Genomic DNA, 21,658 nt, shown 5'->3' with positions numbered 1-21,658 from the left:
GTTAAAGATATAGTTTCTATACAAGGAGAACAGAAACAGGTGTGTGAAAACTAATTAACAGCTAGGGAAACTAACTAACTCAGGCAAAGTGAAAACAAAACCACGTTACAGAGAAAATCTTCTTTTGTGTTTCACAGAAGAAAGAAAAATCATGTTTGGAATGTAATGATACAGCTTTGGAATGACCAATCCGTTTAATATCAGTCTGAAAATAATTCCCTTTAAATATGTGAAACAGTTAATTGTGTTTGTGAAATTGCACCATGGAAAAAAATACCAGTTGTGTTGGTTTGCAGTGCAATGGTCAGCTCTCATTAGTTAGTTGTTGCATGCATTTAAAGGAAATATGTTTGTAAAGAAAAAAAGGTTTGTAAATCCACTGTGTGTGTCATAAAAGTGTTTGTGGCGTTCACTGCAGGTTTTCGTGGGTTTGTTGATTCTCCGGTCTGCCGTTCTGAGCGGGAAGTGCCCTGAGCAGGCAGGAGATTCCTGAAGCCTTAGGTGGCTCAGACTGCTGACTGACTGACTAAATGTGTCTGGGTCTATATACAAGCAAATGGGGGTTTTGAGGACTCTTCAGTCCTGAAGCACCACAGACAATATTTACCTGCAGAAGACCCTATTAGTGAAAGGACCCAATAAATATCTGATTTTTTGACAAATCTGAGCTAGAAAATGAACCAAAACAAAATACTAAAAATAGATGGTCCAATCCACTAATAAAATCTCGGTGGAAAAAAAGTGATCAGGTGACGCAAGTGAGGCCACAAGGCTCTGAGATGAGACCGCAAAGACACAAGGGCCTTCTGTCCTATTCCAGTTTTATCTTTCAACGGACACTTGTCCTTGTCTTTACTCCGCTCATAGCCTAAAAAAAAAAAAACTGGTACAAAGATTTGGTTAGATTCCAAGAAATATTGAGTTTCCACTTTCCAGTTACACTCTTTTATTAGTATAAACTATATGTTTTAATTGAATGAACCTTTTATGAACTAGGCCCAGATGTGACAATATGCACTGTAACTGGAAAGTTTTGATTTCTTCAAAGAAAATGTTCATAATTGAACAGTAGTGTGAAAGGATTGAACGTAATTAGCTTGAAAGTCTGGCAGGAGTCGTGGTCTCTAGGCATCTGCGATGTAGCTGAGCATTGAATAGTGATGAGAGATGGAGCTTCAGCATTTCTAACCTTTTATTACATCGAGAAAGACAGAAAGAGGAGGGAGAAAGAGGAAGGCAACGTATAACGTACATATCTAGGCTTATATTCTGCTGACACTCACAAACAGGTCTTGCGTACATGGGCGCACACACACATTACTCCTCTTTTATCTTTATGACATTTCATTAAAGCAGAAAGGTCAGATACACACAGGTTTCTGATGAGTTCCTCAGCTTCTTTGCTCCTCCCGCAATTCACCCAGTAACACACACACACACACACTTTCCATGTCACCTTAAAAGACACCAAGCAAACTACTGAACGTCCAATTCAAATGCTCAGATGTTTTAGGTATTTCCATGTTCTACTCCACGGCCCCGGTTTCCTCTAGATTACATGGATTTAAGTGTTTTGTTGTACTTGTTTACTAAAGGAGGATTCTCATGCGTGTCCCTCCACTGAGTCACATTACACTGTTTGAATAGATGCTAAAGTGGCCTAGACCTGTTCTGCATAGGATTATTTACCCACCCATGTAAGGATTACAGACCATCTTAACCTGTCCATTAGCGCTGCGCCATCTCAGACAGACAGGCTACCCGACAGACATCTCCCGGCTCTTTCTCCAGTTCTTTTTCACCCAAGCTCTAATCCACTCCACCAGAAGCCTGATCTGATAGAACCAGGCGGCTGAACTAAGATTAATGCTTCCTCCCTATTCTTTCTCTTGCTCTTTCTCTCTCTCGATTGCTTATCCTCTTGTTCTCTCCATTGTCATTTCGACCCCCAGCTGATTCAGAAACAGAAAACTATGAACATGCATCACAAAGAAAACCCATGTCATATCCTCCTGAGACCCACCAATGGAGTTTTTTTAGGACATTATATTTTAGCAAATTTCTCTGACAACATACATGTCAAAGTTTTAAGTCTGGATGTCCTGTAATAAGCACATTCGGGGCTTTGCAGAGATACCAAATGTTTGGAGGTGTAACCATGAAAACTCCCTCTCCTTGCTCTTTTAAAATGACTGAATGATCAAATGTAGCACTCTTATTGAAATGTAATATTTTGTAGTTATCAGTAATTAAATCTATGTCATATCAGAGTATGATTTTCTGTTAAACAGGGCATCTATTTCATACATGACCTCTGTAGTGGACATCAGGTCTTGCATCATGGCATATCAGGCATATTGGAGACACAACAAGTGAATAGGGAAAGAAATTATATATCAATATTCTTATGAAATATGAGATATTCTAATGAAAATATTCCCCATTATTACAAGTCTTTTTTCATTTTATGTTGCCCCAAGAAAACATTAATATGCACATTAGATACAGTGTAGATGCATTGCATAGAATGGGAATGACGTTTACACACATACTGCATAAAGTAAAATGGCATATCAAACCAGTCTGTTATATCTTTCATAACATAGTTGAAAATCATCTATATACAAAGTTTGGATTTAAAAAAAAGCTTGAAACCTAAAAATTGATTGGTGAATTAAAAAAAAACATTATTTTTGCCTATTCGTGTCTTTTCATGTCTTTTAATTTTCTTAATAAATGGGTCCTGGTATCCACTAGAGAGGACATAAGAAACAAATTTAATAAAGAAATGTTATTTCTATGTTATGCTATTTTCCAAAACAATGTAATGACCTAAAAAAAAAAAAATCACAACATAAAAATTCTGGTAACAGAACTGCAGGCATCGCAAACATTTTATGCATTAAAACAATAAAAAAGAAAAGAAAAAAAGTGTGTATGAAAGAGTGCACTTTACACCACCTACACATTCAGAAAATCCGAGCTAGTCCTACAATTGACTTGCATTTCTCAGAAGCAATATCTCCCTCTGCTGGATAATTTGGTAAATGCAGACTGTGCCTAGAGACATGGCATTCTATTTTATGAAAATACTTACAATAAATAAATAAATAAGACAAGGAAACAAGATAAAACATAAAAGTTACTTTTTGAACGTTTTCTTTGTGTGGTGCTTAGTGTTCTTGAAACAGACTGCGTGACTCGTATAATACTTATGAGATAGTTTCATTTGTATGTCACGTGACACAGGTAAAATAAGGAAAGGTAGACATCCTAAAGTTCTCTTTATCGCTCTACCTCATTCTGTGGGCTGCTCATGCTTTAGAAGAACGAATATGGAGATAGTAATATACACTCATTCGATTGGTAGACTTTTTTTCTGTAAAGCGACTTAAAAATGAGAAATACAACAAAGCAATTGATCCTAAGGAGGCAGTCGGCTGTCATTCTGATGTCACTTACACCTGTACACGTTCAGTCAGTCAAATCTGCGCTTTACTGCAGGGTGCGTTCAGATTCACTAATCACCATCATCTTCTTCTGACCTCACACGTACTTAACAAGATACCAGCCAATTTTCACAGTGATGTTTCCCTGACAGATAAATTTGACTTGAGATAGGCCTTAGTGACGTCAGTCCGTCTATGTTGGTTGTCATGGTAACACGGAAAGCCACCAATTAAGAAGCGGAACATGTCTCTCGCGCTGTATAATCTTCCTGTGTTAGCCTAATATATAAGAGAGAAGGGGACGTTAAATACGGATCAAAGTTACAAAAAATAATTCTTATATTCAATTCTGCAAGTGAAAATGTTGCTCTTAAAGTTAGCAGTAATATTGTCTTTTGCATCTTGGGCTATCTCTTGACTTGCAGCATATAAACGTTTTTCATCTTTAAGGTTTACTCAGGTGCCTACTATGGCGCAATCGCTTAAAAGAGTAGTTCACCCAAAAATGAAAATTCTGCCATAAATTACTCACCCTAATGTCGTTCCAAACCCGTAAGAATTTTGTTCATCTTCTGAACACAAATGAAGATCATTTTGATGAAATCTGAGAGCTTCTGTCCTTCCATAGCTACAACTGGCACTTTGATGTTTCCAAAAGTGAATGAAGAGATTGTATAACGAATCCAAATGAATTAAGCGGTTTAGTCAAAATTTTCTGAAGAGACACGATGTATATGATGAACAGATTTAATTTAGGCTTTTATTAACATATAAACATTCATCACCTCACACAACAGTTGTAGCTAAATTGAAGTTGTGAACGTGCGAGAACCAATGAGGTTCATTCTCGTGTTACGCAGCTTGTTTGAGCTTCTGAAAGAACCAATGAGGTTTGTTCTCCTGCCAGACAGGTTCAGATGAGCTTTGGTTTATGTCTGCTGATAAATGTTTAAATGTGAATAAAAGTCTAAATTAAATCTCTTCATCATATAAAACAATTGTGTCTCTTCAGAAAAATTGGACTAAACCGCTCAATTCATATGGGTTAGTTTTACGATCTATTTATGAAGTTTTTGAAGTGTCAGTTGCGTAGCAGTCAATGGAGAGACAGAAAGCTCTCAGATTTCATTAAAAAGATCTTCATTTGTGTTCCGAAGATGAACGAAAGTCTTGCGGGGTTGGAAGGACATGACGGTGAATAATTAATGATAGAATATACATTTATGGGCGACCTATTTAAGTTTATTCTAACGCAAATGTCTTTTGTCGAACCTTACTAGGCTTAACAGTCAGCGATTTAAAAAAAGCTTGAAACGAGGTTTACACATATGTGTATATGAAAAAATGTGTTTACTTTTATGACATCTCCACCCCTAGCCTACCTTTTTTTTTTTTTTTTTTTGTGAAAATTTGTCCCACTTTTACATATGGCAAGATCAACCTATTCGTGTTACATAAGCCAACTACATAGGAAGATACATCAATATGTGTTCAACATCGTGTAGCCCTAAATATGCCTGCATAAGTAATATACTATTTCTAAAGAATTACGAATAGCCAAAGGATTTCATAAGATTCAACATTATCAACAGGTTCAAACTCGGTGTACATCAATCTTGGGTCATGCATTTCATTAGCTATTCCATTATTGCATTACATAGTTTTTTCCTGGTTTTGTTTAATGGAGAGCTCTATATGATGAACTGAGTGTAGCTCTACGTGAGGAGGGCTATAATGTGCACCGGTACTCCCACGCGCCTCTGACCGTTCATTCAGCACCACAGCAACAGAACAGCGACCACGCCGTGCACATCAACAACGGACATGGGAACGGTATATTTAAAAGCTGAATAGCAGTCGTTTTGACAGTGCACATTTCAACGATTTATCCAATCTCATCTGGACGCCTCGCGTGTTTGTGTGGATGTCTGTGTTTACTGAAGGAATTCACGCTATAACGGAACGTCAATTGTGATGTGATCGAGAGCAACACTCCGCTGTGTAACATACTTTTCACGGTTCCTCCTCCGTTGTAAATCATGAAATACTTTAAGATTGTCTGTTGTTCCGAACGCGCAAACATCAATCGAGAAAAACAGAATCGCGACCAGCTCTTGTCGAAGCGAGCGGTCCGCCACACCTGACTGTTTTTGCTCTGCCTCCGGTTGTGACATGAAAACTCGGACCAGAAAGAAACGGATGAAAGGGCGAAGAGCTGCAAAAGGCCATGTGGATTTGAAAGGGAACATATCAGATTGAAGTGGGAGCCCAAAACAACCCTTAAGCCCGATCGCGAGTGACAATCAAAGGCATGGGTACACCGAAGATCAAGAGATGGTCGGAGGTCTTGCAACCTGTTGTTGATCCCGAGTAACTAGACAGTTATTTGATATCTGTTGATCATATCTAAATGGCATTGACTTGGGGGAAAGCACGTGCTTTTGATTGACACCCGTTTATGTTTTGTGGTTGACTTTTCATAATTCAAATAGCCTACATTTATTCATTTGAGTAGCCTAACTATTTTGGGCGCGTGGACTGGACATGAGCTTAGATCGACGTGTTTTTTCGGACATTTGAAAGTAACGTTATATTTATTATTTTTTAAACACCCTACTTGGTTGGCCGATTACCCTGATTCTGACCCTCTCCAGCCATGGGTTGCCTTCAGAGTGTCGCATGCAAGCCCCGAATCAAACGCGAGAACATCGTTGTTTACGACGTGTCTGCTACTATTGACCATTGCCCGACAGTGATCGAGGAGAATTCACCCATAGTGCTCCGCTACAAGACCCCGTACTTCAAGGCCTCCGCCCGGATAGTAATGCCGCCGATCCCTCGAAATGAGACTTGGGTTGTGGGTTGGATTCAAGCGTGCACTCAAATGGAATTTTACAACACTTATGGAGACCTCGGCATGTAAGCCTGGTGCATGTTTTATGCCTTCGATGCCCTCTTCTCTAAATGAACTAAAAATATGGAAATTAAGCCACTGATAAGCAATCATTTATCTGGGTCAGTGGCAAATAAGGATGTCAGAGATTCTAAAAGTATTTAAAAATCTAGTTGAAAACAAATGTGCTAAGTTCTTACATATTATGCCAAGTTCTTTCAATCTGTAATTTTTGAAAAACAACTAGCCTAATTCGAATTAAATGATTCCAAAAAGCCACCAACTACTAAAATACTTGAATGTTGAATACAGGTGAGTCATTTGAGTCGTGATTCATGAACCAGTATTTTTCTTAAAGCTACTCATTTTGACCTGAACAAAACATCCTTTCCCTAAAACTCTCTTTAATCAAATTTATGCCACACTGACTTTGATTTACCAGAACAAAAGATAGGCCTATTCATTTATTTTAAATAAAACATTTGAGAATAATAAAATTAATATACCAAACTGCTTATGTCAACATCAAGAACTTAAGTCTTTTAGGAGACTTTTTTCATTATTTTCCCCCAATCTCTGGACAATTACACCACTTAATTTCTAAGCTTCACTCAACAACAACAAAAAAATTATATATATATATATATATATGTGTGTGTGTGTGTGTGTGTGTGTGTGTGTGTGTGTGTGTGTGTGTGTGTGTGTGACCCTGGACCACAAAACCATGGGTAAAAGCTGAATAAATAAGCTTTCCATTGATGTATGCTTTGTTATAGTAGGACAATAATTGGCTGAGATACAACTATTTGAAAATCTGGAATCTGAGGGTGCAAAAAAATCGAAAATCACCTTTAAAGTTGTCCATTTATGTTCACGATTGTGCTGCAATCACTCACAAAAATGTTTTATATATATTTACGGTAGGAATTTTACAAAATATCTTTACTTAATATCCTAATGATTTTTGCCATAAAAGAAAAATCGATAATTTCGACCCATACAATGTATTTTCGGCTATTGCCACAAATATACCTGTGCAACTTATGACTGGTTTTGTGATCCAGGGTCACATATACATATAAATTGATTTAATTCAGAAATTGAAATCATGTTTATCACATGACTTTAAGAAAGTTGTCATTGACCCATGAGTACATTTTTCATTTATATTAGTCTGTTCAATTACGACTTTAAATAGTGTATGGCAAAGGATAACTTCAGTGCAGTGCAGCAGTGATTTATATTCAGAGAGTATGCATACATCAGCTCAGTGCCTAAGGGGAGGAGTGTTTGCACCTTCATCAGTCACTGCTCTTTCATTTATACTCCCACAAATGAGTTTCACAGCCTGTCACTGGATCAGACGGGGAGAGGCAGCAGATAAAAACAGAATAGCAGCTCTGAAACATAAGCGTGGTTGCACTAAACAGTTTAGTTTTGCAGGCGAATGCAATTATCTACACAGAGCAGCAGACGAGATAGAGACATTCTCACACCCACCCACAAGTCCTGTGACGTGTGATGTGGGCTCTTCTGATGCTGCCTGGGGGGGCCTGTCTGTGTGGAGGTGTGGACATGTGTGTGGGGGTGTGTATTACTGCCTGAGCGGGTGGTTGCGTGGGGTTTACTGTGACACAGATGGTGCTGTACCAAAGAAGAAATGCCAGCATGGGGTCATACCTAACAACACCCAGCCACATTAACGTCCTCTCACACTGAGTCATTTTACACATGCAGCTGGGACCCTGATAATGAATGTCATCCTTAACCCCAATTATCATTTGTACACTTGGACTCAGCATCTTCTTTCACTTACAGCATATATTCAACAGCACAACCGTGTTTGTTTGTATCACCTCTAAACGTTCATTTCCGCAGGTCAAGCTGGGAGCTGCCAGAGTTACGAGAAGGACTGGTAAAGGCCATCAGCGACTCAGACGGCGTGAGTTACCCGTGGTACGGAAACACAACGGAAACGGTGACCCTCTCCGGCCCCGCATCCAAACCCTCACGCTTCACTGTCAGCATGAATGATAACTTCTACCCCAGCGTAACATGGGCCGTGCCGGTGAGCGAGAGCAATGTGCCTCTGCTCACGCGGATCAAACGCGACCAGAGCTTCACCACTTGGCTGGTGGCTTTGAATATGGCCACACAGGAGAAGATCCTCCTGCAGACAGTGAAGTGGAGGATGAAAGTGGACATCGCCGTGGACTCCTCCAAGCCACTGGGAACCCGAGCAAGACTCACCGGCCGGGTGCACCAGGAGCAGCCCAAGGTGTTGACTCATATGGAGCCGATCCCCCCTAAAGCTCTGGGTAAACCTAATGCTAATGACGCCCAAGTGCTAATGTGGAGGCCCAAGCGAGGACCACCATTAGTGGTGATCCCCTCCAAGTAGCAGGTTGTGGGAAAACGTGAAGGTTTTCAATCAAAATTTGCCTTAAATCCACACTACTGCCTTTAAAGAGATGCTTGGTTCTTGAATGGCCATAGAGACACTTAAAGGGACAGTTCATTCCAAAAAATTCATCATTTACGCACCCTAAAATTATTTCAAACTTTTATGACTTTCGTCCTTGTGTGAAGGAGACACACAAAGATATTTCAAAGAATGTTTTTGTCCATCCAATGGAACAAAAATACATTGGACACCATTGACTTTCAATGTACAGAAGAAGAAAAAACTCAAAAGTTCTTTCTTTTGCTTTCCACTGAGGAAAAAGTCGAACAGGTTTGGAATAATGATACTGTAGTTTGGGTGAATTATCCCTTTAATTTGATATTGACATTTGCCTTAAAACCTCAAGACTACGAATCAAGGTGAATAAATCATTCTTCTGGTACACATAAAGGGATACTCCACAAAAATAAAAAAAATTCTGTCATAATGTAATAACCATAATATCATTACAAACCTGTATGATTTTCTTTCTTCTGTGGAACACAAAAATATTTTGAGATTTTGTTTTTGTCCATACAATGGAAGTCAATGGGTTCAATGGTTTTTGACTACCTAACGTTCTTCAAAATGTTTTTCTGACCGACATGAGGGTGAAAGATGGCAGAATTTTCATGTTCATTTTTGGGTGGAGTATTACAGAAAAATCAACTACTTACTGATCATTTAACTCCAACCTTCTCTTTTAAAAGTTCTTTTTAAGTGTAAAACACCTGAGCTACACAGGAGCCAATCAGAGCAGCAAGCTTTACATGCTACTTATATTGCAAAACAATGTAGAAATGGTTGTGAATGAATGTATGACTTCAGAAGGTGTACAGTGGAATTCAGTATTGCCTTTCAACTTAATTGGTTTCATTCATTTGAAGGAAACAGAAAGCCCCAACTGTCAGATATATTTGCTATTCAGCATGGCATAAATGAAGTAAGAAGAGATATAAGACTTTTTAGTTCCACAGAGCATAAGCTGGACTGTGAATCCTGGTGAAGTGGAAATGACAGGACTTGGCCTGCTTGAATTTCTAAGCTCTAAGCCTAAGAATGTCTGGAGCTGTCTACAATTTAACTTGTCTGCTCACCTTGTAGCGAGGGAATCGAGGGAGGGCAAGAGAAAGATTTGAACAGTGCTGCAAACACCAACTCCCACCGCTACTCATTAGAGAGGTGCAAACCATCCGGACATTCCTACTGAGATAACGAACACACATCCAGACTGGAAAGCACAACAAAACCACCTTCTTCTTTGAAGCACACTCTTCTTCCTCCTCAAGAGTATTCAGCGCCTACACTAATTACAGTGGAGTGACTGCTTGATTATCAAAAATGAATCAGTTCGCCTGAGCATTAAAGCCATTGGAATTGTATAAACTAAATTTATGATGCCATATGGGATGCACAGACTTCAAAAACAACATTACCGATGCTGGTCTTCAGAGGTCACTGTAAAGTTTATTGTTTTTGCGGTTCACAGTGTGTTTTGAAGGACTCGGGTAGATAGAGCATCCTGACTGATCAAATAAACATGGATCTGAATGGCCAACTGTATGTAAGAACAGAAAAACCTTTTTGCCTTTTTAATGAATTACCTTTTTCAAGCTGTGATTGCATGCATTGTTTTTACACCTTTTGAAACAAATGCCAAACCTCTTTCTTTTACATTTTGTGCTGCCATGGTGAAAATGTATGTATTGTTTTAAAAAAAAAAAAAAAAAGAAGATAATTAAACACCTGGTTTATTATTACTCCTCACCAGATACCAATATAGCTTCACACATGGTGCAAAGTCGCTAAAAAAACACTTCCTTGCATATATAATGGAGTAACTCAAGTATTCTTTGTTACAGAGCCCCTAAACGGACATGGGATATGAGATGGGAAGGAAAATTGTCAATGCTTTTGCGGTCTCTCGCAAATGTTTTGCGTTCCCCTGAGAAACTTTGAATTCGCTCGCAAAATGTTTGCGTTCCCTCGAGAAACTTTGTATTCATTCACAAAATCTTTGCGTTTGTTCGCAAAAGTTTTGCTAGTGAGCGCAAAGATTCTCAGGGGAACGCAAAACATTTGCGAGCGAAAGTTAAAGCATTGAAATATATTTTTTCCATCAACATGTCCCTTTAGGGGCTCCGTACTTTGTTGCCTGGTGACAGAGGTTATACATAAAATAATCTGTAATCACCATATCCCGCAAACTGACCGGCTAGCATCAGTCATAATCTTGTTATTATCATTTCATTATAATAATATCAAAAAGTTTACATCATATTCACAAAAGGTACATCATTCCCTCAATTTCTATGGCACAAATCTAACCCAGCATCCCAGTCTATTAAAATAACATAAAATATATATTTTATAGGACTTAAGCAGTTTGAATAACGACACAAAAATACAGTGATGCAACGACCCCATTAGTAGCCTAATATCCATTGGCGAGTTACTGCGAGATTCAAGTTTCATTTGTGGCGAATTAGCGATCCAAAAGCAGCCATTGCCCCTCAATGATGAACGGATATTAAATGATTGAGAAGAGCCAAACGAGTTCTGTGCTCAAGTCATGATCCAAAAAAAGGTCTGAGCTCATCCAAAATCAATTGAAGATGGCATGTTATGAAGTGTTTTTATCCATCACCCATTAATGAGATTAGCAATGATGAATGTTTTCAAGCTAAACGAGTTTCACTGAAACCACAGGCCAAAAGCATTTCACCCAGTGTGCTTCAGCTCAGCACTGCACAGCAGTGGCCCAGCCTGTTATCCAACCTTGAATCAATCCTTCTTTTCCGCTCTCTACGCCTCCTCTCCTCTTCTCCATCCTTCCACTCGTTTCATCCCTTTGTTCCACTCCACTTTCACATCATCCATCCATTTATCATGCTCTGCTTGGGTTGGTTGCCGGCTTGTTCTCATAACCATAGAGAAATGTCGCCATCATGACAAATACTGTGCCCAGGAAGAACACGCTGCACAGGAGAGAAAAACAAGTGCTTTTTAAAAAAAGTTCATTTCAATTAAATTAATCTTAATTCAGTTGAATTTAAAGCATTTATTGATCACATTTATTTTTACCTAGTAGGCTCAAAGTCCTCAAGCCAGAAATATGAAATGAATGTGGAGAGGATTATTGAGAGTGATGTAGCGAAGCCTTTTAGTATGTTGTCAGCATACTTGATGACGGCAGCTATTACGAGTCCCCCAAGAGCCTGTGTGAAATAAAAAAAATAATCAGTTTATATTGTTGCAGGAGAAAAACTTGTTGTTCGCTGTTAATGATGAAGCAGTTATCAACTCTGACTCGCATGTAAACGTTTGTACTTCACAAGTCTTGTGCTGCAAAGTGTTCAGGCTCACCTGAAGAGCAACCACAATACAGGTCAGCGTGTTGTAGCCCTGGAACATTCCGTGTTCTTGGACTCTGTCTCCGTCGTATGCCAACATCCCGAATATCCCAAAAACCAGGCCAAACATGCCTGCACACAGAACATACACATGAGATACTATACTCACTCAGATATGTACAGTCATACAAGGAAAGTACAGTAACAGAATGGCTGGTCACCATTCATTTCTTTTGAGACTAATTAAGTGAGTAGGTTTATATAAAATATCTATTCTCAAATTATAATTAAGATTGAATGAATAATTCAAATTCGTAAACATTAAATCAAACTACTGTAATCTACACTAGTTCAAAGGTTTAGTCAATGTATTTGATAAAAAAAAAAAAAACAGTAAAATAGTAATATTGTGAAATATTGACATTTCTTGTTATTATCAAGGTTAAAAACAGTTGTGCTCATTGGAAACTACAATAATTTGATAAATAGAAAGTTTAAAAGAAGAGCATTTATTTGAAATAGAAACATTATACATTATAAACGTACTGACCACAAACGTTTGAACGATAGTGTATAAACACTAGGGAAATCAATAAACGACTTCGTTCTGAGAAAAGAAATTATATGATTGTGATAAACTTTGAAATGATGAAATTATAGGTTAACAAATTATCTTGGCACTCATTGAAGAACAGGGATGCTTTTTTGGCTCAGTTCATTATGATGAACAGAAGTTCACATTAGGAGGTGAATCACTACAGACGCTCAATCCACACATTGCCAGTTATAAATAAATCTTACACTGAGACTCCACATGGCAAGAATAAAAAAACACACACACATACATATTCGCCTTAAGCTCTTGAATGTGACCTCAGACTGTTTTTTTTGTGTGTGTGCAAGGATTCTGCTTGTTAAAAAAATACAACATCTTTAGGAAAAACAGATTCAACAGACTTCTAGTGTAAAAATAGGTTGTATGTGTCAGTGCTTCATGTTATCAGTTAATTGTCACCTATCTAAGCCGTGGGAAGTGTTCATTTGATCTGAACACCAACATGCTTAGATTGAGGAAAAGCATCATATATATTACTGATTATACTAAAACCACAATTTATTGTGTGACTTTACATGCAAATCCCTCTAGGAGTGGCCAGCAACTTTAGGCAGGTGTGTTCGCATTGCACGCATAGGTGTAGTCGCCCATCCCAGTGATGCAATTTTATCTGCTTTTTTGTTGCTTTCTGCTCTTAGAACAATACATTGTACTCAGTAGCTGTTAAAACACCACTGAACGTTAAATAGATTCCCGACCCCTGCTTTAGTATAATATAGAGTGGTGCAGGGATGATGTATTTGTGTAGGCCAAAACCCAGAAACAAGCATTTTAGCACTTTCGGTTCCACTGTCCTGAAGTCAATGGATTTTTGGTAAAATGCGCGAAATAAGGTCTGTGGTGAAAACAAGCTCAAGATATTTTCACATTTTATCCTACGATATAAAATACATCAGTAATACACTCTTGTGATATTTTTAATCTTTTACATGCAAAAAAGTGGTTGATAACAAGTGGCTAAATTGGGCTAAAGAGGTTGTCTGGGACATTAAACGTCATCAGTCGAACAGGTAAACTCATCTACTCACTAGTCCACTTTCAAAGCCTTGTTGTGTTTATAATCACACTCTTGCAAACTATTATAACTCGAGCTTTCAGGATTTTTTTTTAAACGTAGACATTAGCAAAAAAAAAAAAAAAAAGAGTTAGTGATGGTGACGTTGAAGTTGTGGTTTAGCATTTGGTTTCTAGCCTGAGTTTAGCTTTTGGCTTCTGCCAATTGTATTTACGCTTCAGTATTCATAAAAGTTAAGTTCATTTGTGAAGATTATCACGATGAACAAAGCATGTAAGAATCATAAGCTTTTGTTAGTCACAGATCTTATTTTCTGCAATGATCCATGTATGTTTTATTTCTTTAAAACTACTTACCAAGCTGGATGTTTCGGATCCAAACACTCTGCTTGGTCTCTTTAAGGATCTTCTCAAAGTAGACGCCAGCAAACCCACTGGAGAAACAGGCCACCAACACGGCCACCAGCCCCACAAACTGTGAGCCTGCAGTCGGCTGCTCTTTCTGAGGGTCTGGCGTGGAGTCCGCTGGCCACTGTCCAAACAAGAAATCATGAATTACATGAATACATCAAAGATTGCAACACATTTTTTGGCAGTTCATCTCTAATCAAGGTATCTTTACCTGTACAAGTGCAACCCCAGCCATAAGAATTAGCAGAGACAACCACTGGTACACCCCGAGCTTACGGCCCAGCATAGACGCAGAAAACAGGGCTGTGGTCAGGATCTTCAACTGATATGTCACCTAGAAGTGCACAGGATACATTAAAAAAAACCATAAAAATAATGTATGCAACTAATGAATGCATATGGACTTACTTGGTAGGTAGCTGCATCAAGGTTGGACAGCGCTACGTAGAGCAGGTTATTCTGTAGCGTGTAGATCCCAGAAGGAATCGCCAGCTTCAGCGTCTCTATAGGTTTGTGTAGAATCTCCTGTCTCAGAATACTGCTCAGTGCTCGGCCGCTGTAACCTGTTCCACACAGATACAGTAGTTACACCCAGCAGTAATTCAGAGCCATTCCTCCCTGATGTGGACTCAGACTCTATATAGGATTCCAATCCTCACATTTCAATGACTATTTGATGTTCATTACCGTTCAAATATATGGGGTCGTTTTCACATTGATACCAATAAGAAATGTTTCTTGAGCAGCGAATCAGCATTTTAGAATGATTTATGAAGGATCATGTGACACTGAAGACTGGCGTAATGATGCTGAAAATTCAGATTCTTCATTACAGGAATACAATTTTAAAATACATAACAGTTATTTTTAACTGTAATACCATTTCACAATATTACAGTAATACTGTATTTTTTGATTAAATAAATGCAGCCTAAGTGAGCATAAGAGACTTTTTGAAATTGATTGTGAAAATAGCTCCAATCTACCTGACAGCGACATACTGTAACATCTAGGAACAAGGGTGGACTTGTTTAAACCAGGTTGATATTATGAGCACTTACAAGTACAAAACTTTTCTAAGTAAATCTCATCTGGCAAGCTTTAAACACACAGACAGCATTTCACACTGCAATCACAATCATCTCTCTATACATGCACCTACTGAAAGAGGTGAATGACTTTCTAAGAACTTCAGTCAGACTTCATTCTTGAGGTGCTTTCAAGAAGAGATCTCAAGGAGGAAGGAGGCACCATGAAACTTACTGTGATCTTTGAAGACGAGCCCCACACAGGCGAGGATCTTGAGGAACTCTGCCACCACCACAGCAGAGGAGGCGAGGTAACGCGGCCCGTCGCCCTGTAAGGTGCGCGAGTAACGCATGGTCAGCACCAGGGACGTGGTCTGGAACACCAGGACCCCCAGAGAGAGGTACTTAAGCTTGGCCGATGCCATGATGACAGCCTCTCACGAGGAGACCAGGACAGACTGGGGTGACATGAGGCAGAAAAGGGCAAAGAGCAGACAGATGTTGAAATACAATGTTATCCCAGCTGGGTCTGACAAGCAAGCTGCTCTGTAAACATTAATGGCCATAAACAACACTGATATCCAGAGCTATATAGTATCCACGCAATATAGTGTCCTTGACCAAGAAATCAAACATTAACCCTACAGTTTACTAAAATAAATTTAGGACTGAAATGTTAAACAATTAAAGGGATGGATCAATCAAAGATGAAACGTGCGTCATCATTTACTCATACTCATGTCTTGCAATCATGTCACACTTTATTTGACAGCCTCGGTCACCATTCACTTTCAATGCATCGTTTTTCCATACAGTGTAAGTGAATGGTGACTGAGGCTGTCATTCCGCAACTTTTTTGTTTCCAGTGAAGAAATAAAGCCAACATGAGTTTGAGCAAATAATGCTTATCACACTTAGCAAAAATGATCTTACAATTATTTATATCACTTCTGGGTGAACTATTCCTTTAACTGAAGTTTAAAAAATAGTAAAATATTCAGAAACATTAGATACAGAAATATTAAATATATTAAACATTATTTCAGAAATATTCAGAAAACTTTACTAGTGAATAGATGAATAAATGAAAATGACAAAAACATGAAAAACAACAACAACAACAAAATATCCAAGTTACATTTAATCGCAAGTCACAATGACATGGACAGATGTTTAACATAAATCTATGATCCCAATTAGTTTTTAGATGTAAATATTCCATATATTTTCCTAGTCTTACCTTTTCAGAAGACTATAGCAGTAATCCGGAAGAGTTGCAGTTTATGAGTAGGAGTTTGAAGGCAAACATAAACTTTAAACCCCGTCAAAGATCCATCCTTGCAGATTCTACTTAAGTTGAATCTACATACAGTGAGTAACGTTAAATAGTTCAGCAGTGTCTTATTTTGACAGTTAAACACTAAGAGCTACTGCTGCTAAGCTATTATTATTTGATCAAATCAACCGTTCCGGGTGTTCACTGCGCATGGTTCATCTGCTATATGTTTTACTCATGGCGGATTCCCTCATCTGTCAAGAATGAAAAGCAGACTGTCAAGGGAAGTGTAGAGAATCTTCATGAATCTTAACAATCTTGCAGTACTTCCTAGTGTTTTGTTGTTTCGATCTTTTGATTATGAGTCGTTGTCGCCACCTGTCGGTTGGCGGACAGAATGATGTTCAATTTATTTCGAAGTTGAACTGGACCTAATTGAGATAGATAGATAGATAGATAAGGATAACTTAGATAGATAGATAGATAGATAGATAGATAGATAGATAGATAGATAGATAGATAGATAGATAGATAGATAGATAGATAGATAGATAGATAGATAGATAGATAGATAGATAGATAGATAGATAGATAGATAGATTAGTCCAGTTTAGTGTAGTTTAGTTTACCACTTTATTAATCCCACTAGGGGCAATTAGCCTACAATAGGTCTTAAACACACACACTTAACTGACTTAAAGGAATAGTTCACTTAAAAATGAAAATTCTGTCATTATTTAAGTTGTTTCAAACCTGTATGCATTTCTTTCTTCTGCTGAACACAAAGGAAGATATTTTGAAGAATGTCGGTAACCAAACAGTTGATGAACCCCATTGACTTTTTTTCCTACTATGGAAGTCAATGGGGTACATCAACTATGATCACTTAGGCCTATAATTTTCCACAGATCATATTGTCGGGTATTTTATGTCAACTGAAGTTTCTTGGAAATATATTTCTCAGTGTTTTGTCTGCAGAACAATACAAAAACACACTGCTGTGAGTGAATAAGGTCTATTGCACCTCGTAATGAACTCATCGAGTGCGTGACTATCATCATACTCCGAACTTCAGATAGAAGAACGTGTCATATTTAACATGACAATTATCTTGAGAACTTCGGCAGTCATTTAAAGTATGATGATAATCGATGACAATACACAACCTTGAGAAGATATATGTATAAAGTGTGTCCAATAAAACTCCATTTATCCTGAGTCCTGACCCTTTGCTGCCTGCCTGTTAAAACCCAGACAGCAACATAGTGTCTGCCCAGATCTGGGCCCACACTATGTTGCTGTCTAGAAAGTCCAGCCAAAGATTATTTGCTAAAATAATGGGATGCAGTGTATGGAATCCTGTGGATAAATCAACAAACAACAATCATGCAAAAGTGCCCCCACTGTTCAAGAGGAACATTTTTGTCACTGTCATTAACCTCCCTTTTTTATAGATACACAGACAGACATTAGATAGATAGATAGATAGATAGATAGATAGATAGATAGATAGATAGATAGATAGATAGATAGATAGATTGATTGATTTGACAGGCACTAAGATGACTGGAGGTCGGTTGAGAGTGAATGTTGATCAAAGGATGGGATGTTTAATTACGTTTGTTAGTGTGTACCAGCGGCAGAAAGGAACTCAGTCATTTAACTAGATCAATTTGTAAAAGGTTTTCTTTTATTAGTTTCATCTCTATTTTAATCATCAATTGTCTTGAATTATTTCCATTACACAGGCTTTTGTTCTTTAAAGCACAAATTTTAATCTACAAAACACTAAGATGAAACATTTACTTCATTCTAGCATACCGTATGCATATTTGGTGGAAAGAAAAAGAAAGTACAATAGGCATAACAAAAAAAAAAAAAAAATGTATATACAGCACATATAAAAAATAGCTTTGCATAACATTCGGGTGAAAATACGATGCTCCAATAGCTTTGTTTTGATCTTTATATGGTGAACTAACACCCTTTAAATTCCTCCGGTTTCAGTACACTAAAGATCATACTGTTGAAGGGCCCTTAAGTGCTACAGGATATCAACTGTTTCCAAAAAGAATATGCCATATGGAGCATATAGTACATAAATGTTTTCATTTGCATAAGCAGACTCTCTTAATATTGACCTTGAGCACACATGATATAACTGACCCACCCATCTGAACAAATACAGCATACCGGAAGTTTATAAGACCTTAGTATTTGATCACCACTCTGGCTATTGTATGCATGCATTTCTAAATACTATTGAGTGTTTATTTGGCATTTAAGAGACCCAGGGGCTTTATTGTGCAAAACACAAAAAGAATGTGATTGTACTAATCGAGTTTATAAAGCTTTGCAAAATGGAAAAGTGAAACAGTACATTTAGATTGTATAAAGTATGATTTCTAAATTGGCAAGTGATTCAAACGGTTGCACAGACAGGCTGATTGTAATTAAGAAAGAAAAAAAACTCATGTACATAAAAGGTAGAACTTCAAAACCAGTTAAGCTGCTTACAATATTAATATACAGTAACAAAAAAGCAGAACAAAACAAATAAAATAGTAACAATGGTTACAAATATGTTGTAAAAGGCACTGATAATATTATTTGTCTAAATGTTTCCTTTTCCGAAAGGCTCAAGCGGCTTGACGATGACTGCTGGAATTCTTCATCAAACCTCTGTCATGTTTGTGTGGCCACTGAATACTGCATACCATTTCAAAAGAAACAAAGTGGAACCCATTCATATTTACACGCCTCCTTTTACCTCTTGTAATCATTGGCAAGGCAGAGGATAAACCGTAACAGACAGCATAGAAATAGATCTTTTAAAAAAAAGTAACATTTAACTATGTACACCACAGTTTAGCTCTGAACCACACATGAATGAATGAGATGTATGTGGGCATGAGTTTGGAGCACATAAACGCCACCAATCACACAAAAAATAGACAAGTACCATCAGTTCATTTAAGAAACATTTCATCACAACAAAAAAGAAAATGCAGGTTGATCTAAACAAAAACTTAGAAGACATGGAAGCTGACCCACTATATAAAAATATTATTTAAATTATCAGTTAAAAGGACAGTTTGCTCAAAAACGAATATTCTTTCATTATTCATTATTTACTCGCCCTGATGTCATTCCAAACCAGTACCACAAAAGAAAATATTTTTTAAGAATGTTTCAACTAATTTTCTCTTTATACAATGGGGTTCAAAACAACCTTAAACCACTTTGACTTTTATTGTTAATCTCATTGTGTATTCTACAGAACAAGGTCAAAGGTTTGTGAGTACATGATACATTTTCACTTTTGGGTAAACTATCCCTTTAAGGTTGGTACCAACTAAGCATATCTGACTTTATCATCAACAAAAATGATCAAAAAAAGATTGCAGATTAAATGAGAAAATTTCCTTCAAAACATAAAAGGTTTGACTAAAATATGAAATAAACATCTCAAAACTGAGGACAATAACGGACTCCTTAGCTTGGCAGTGTAATTGTCCATTGGTAAAAGTGCCTCAGGTCGTAGATGGCCGTGAACAGAAGTCCCGTGTTAAAGCTGTTTCTCTGTTTAGTTCCGGGCTCCTGTGAGATAAAATATTCAGACTAGTTGGAATTTACGATACGCAAACTTCACAGTCAACATGCAGAGCGTAACAAAGACATGGAGGGTGGAGAGAAGGACTGTTGGCCACTCCCTTGACAGCTGAAGAGAGAGAATCAAAATGGCCGTGCAATTAAACTCTCAAAGGTCCGAGTTCCTACGCGTACACACTGCTGCGCTGGGACTGCTGGGACTGTGTCGGCTGCGCAGCCTGAGACTGGGGCTGCAGCTGGGCTTGTTCGGGAATGTGTGTGTGGCAGGAAGGAGGCAGTGTGCGGGGGTTTCCTAGAGGGGTGGGGCTTGTGGTGACATCGGACCAGTCTGAATTGGAGTGGGGGGACGAGGAGGACCAGGGGTCGGGTGATTCGGGCGAGGGGGTGAGGTAGGGGTGTTCGCTGGGATTGTGTGCGGGATGACCGGGGGTGGTTCCCTCAGAGCCGGCAGGGGCGTAGCTGTGCTGGGAAGGCGGCGTGGGATATTTATCCACGGGGCTCTGGCGTGGCTGATAGGATGCCACCTGCCTTGCCTGGCTCTCTTGCAGCCCGTGAGGAAGCGCGTGGTTGTGACCGTGAGGGTGCGGAAGGGTGTGCGACAGGCTGTGCTGCATTCCCACATCAGGAATGGGGAACATTATACCCTGGTTGCAGTGTAGGTGTTGACCTTGTGTCTGATTTTGCCCCTGCGCCTGTATCTGCCCCTGCTGCGTCTGCTTGAGCATCTGCCCGTTGCCTGTCGCCATCATCTGGAAGGTAACGATGGGCGGCAGCTGTTCACGGCTCATGGTGACATTCATCGGAGTGAGCATGCCCGGGCTGTGGTGCTGCTGCATGCTGGTGTGGCCTGCACTCATCTGGTGGGGTGACATGAGGCCAAACATGTGGCTATTGTAGCTGTGTTTGCCCAGACCTACCCAGCTTTGCTGCTGGCCCAACATGTGACTTACAGGGGGCAACATTGGCCTCGTTGACGGGCTGCTGAGCAGAGGGGGAGAATTCGCTGTGCTGGAGGCGGCCACAGCCTCTCCGGCGTATGAATGTGGAGACTCCAGGGAATCCACAGGTGACATGGTGACTGAGCTCTCTGAGAGACCACTGGCTGCTTTGGTGACATTTCCTCCGGCTCCAGGCACCGCCACCACACTCGGCCCCTCTCCTCCGGTCGGCTTCTTTCGCCTCTTGGCCTTCATTTCTTTAAGATCTTTGGCTGTCCCAGCTGAGACAGCACTTGCTTTTCCTCCGGCTCGGCGATTCTTTTTGCCCTGCGGTCCTGGACGCATGCCGATGATGAATCCTGTGCCATTTGTTCCACAGACCATCGAGGAGTGTCCGCCATTGCCCACATGATTAGGCCCGGAGTGTGGGCTGTGCACCAAGTTGTACTGGTCCAGCAGACGCACTATGTCATGATGCATTCGTTCTTGCGCAGTATCACGAGGCAGGCGGTCAAGATGGTCGGTGATATCACGATTTGAATAATGATCTAGAAGAACTTGAGCCGCTTCAAAGCTGCCCTCTCTGGCAGCCAGGAACAAGGGGGTCTCCTCCTACATCACAGAG

At 39.2% G+C, this 21,658-nt stretch overlaps 3 protein-coding genes across 5 annotated transcripts in view; 1 reads left to right on the top strand and 2 right to left on the bottom strand.

Moving 5' to 3' along the window:
* Nucleotides 1–6,026: 6,026 nt before the first annotated feature.
* fam78bb (family with sequence similarity 78 member Bb) lies at nt 6,027–8,821 on the top strand. Its single transcript, XM_079897466.1, has 2 exons — nt 6,027–6,368; nt 8,221–8,821. The coding sequence occupies exons 1-2, from the start codon at nt 6,106–6,108 to the stop codon at nt 8,741–8,743; spliced, it is 786 nt and encodes a 261-aa protein (XP_079753592.1). The 5' UTR covers nt 6,027–6,105; the 3' UTR covers nt 8,744–8,821.
* A 1,405-nt stretch (nt 8,822–10,226) lies between these two features.
* slc35a3a (solute carrier family 35 member A3a) lies at nt 10,227–16,850 on the bottom strand. 2 transcript variants are annotated; one of them, XR_013823920.1, is made up of 9 exons: nt 16,448–16,850; nt 15,443–15,665; nt 14,588–14,742; nt 14,391–14,513; nt 14,126–14,300; nt 12,152–12,270; nt 11,870–12,003; nt 10,941–11,763; nt 10,235–10,652 (listed from the first exon to the last, which is right to left on the bottom strand). XR_013823920.1 is itself a non-coding variant. In XM_079897464.1 (8 exons), exons 2-8 carry the CDS (start codon nt 15,630–15,632, stop codon nt 11,673–11,675), a joined length of 987 nt encoding a protein of 328 aa, XP_079753590.1. In that variant the 5' UTR covers nt 15,633–15,665; nt 16,448–16,845; the 3' UTR covers nt 10,227–11,672. The 2 variants fall into 2 exon arrangements, 1 of the variants encoding a protein (XP_079753590.1); XM_079897464.1 differs by having other exon boundaries at nt 10,227–11,763; nt 16,448–16,845.
* A 1,301-nt stretch (nt 16,851–18,151) lies between these two features.
* The window catches only part of notch2 (notch receptor 2), a 53,891-nt gene continuing 50,384 nt past the window's right edge, over nt 18,152–21,658 (bottom strand). For both annotated transcript variants that reach the window (XM_079897456.1, XM_079897457.1), the window contains exon 34: nt 18,152–21,645. In XM_079897456.1, coding sequence (XP_079753582.1) covers nt 20,260–21,645 — 1,386 coding nt within the window. In that variant the 3' untranslated portion in view covers nt 18,152–20,259. The remainder of the gene's footprint in view (nt 21,646–21,658) is intronic.

Source organism: Squalius cephalus (genome assembly GCF_949319135.1).
Source record: "Squalius cephalus genome assembly, chromosome: 16".
NCBI classification, from domain to species: Eukaryota; Metazoa; Chordata; class Actinopteri; order Cypriniformes; family Leuciscidae; genus Squalius; species Squalius cephalus.
Note: the sequence above shows the minus strand (reverse complement) of the source record. Positions and strands in the feature narration are given on the sequence as shown.

What these genes read in the sequence shown, in the direction of transcription:
- fam78bb (XM_079897466.1), top strand. Translation starts at nt 6,106, where the DNA reads ATGGGTTGCCTTCAGAGTGTCGCATGCAAGCCCCGAATCAAACGCGAG. An exon ending in ACTTATGGAGACCTCGGCAT is followed by an intron (nt 6,369 to 8,220) that starts GTAAGCCTGGTG and finishes TCATTTCCGCAG; the next exon opens with GTCAAGCTGGGAGCTGCCAG.
- slc35a3a (XM_079897464.1), bottom strand. Translation starts at nt 15,632, where the DNA reads ATGGCATCGGCCAAGCTTAAGTACCTCTCTCTGGGGGTCCTGGTGTTC. An exon ending in CTGGGGTTGCACTTGTACAG is followed by an intron (nt 14,301 to 14,390) that starts GTAAAGATACCT and finishes TTGTTTGGACAG; the next exon opens with TGGCCAGCGGACTCCACGCC. An exon ending in GATCCGAAACATCCAGCTTG is followed by an intron (nt 12,271 to 14,125) that starts GTAAGTAGTTTT and finishes TTCTGTGTGCAG; the next exon opens with GCATGTTTGGCCTGGTTTTT.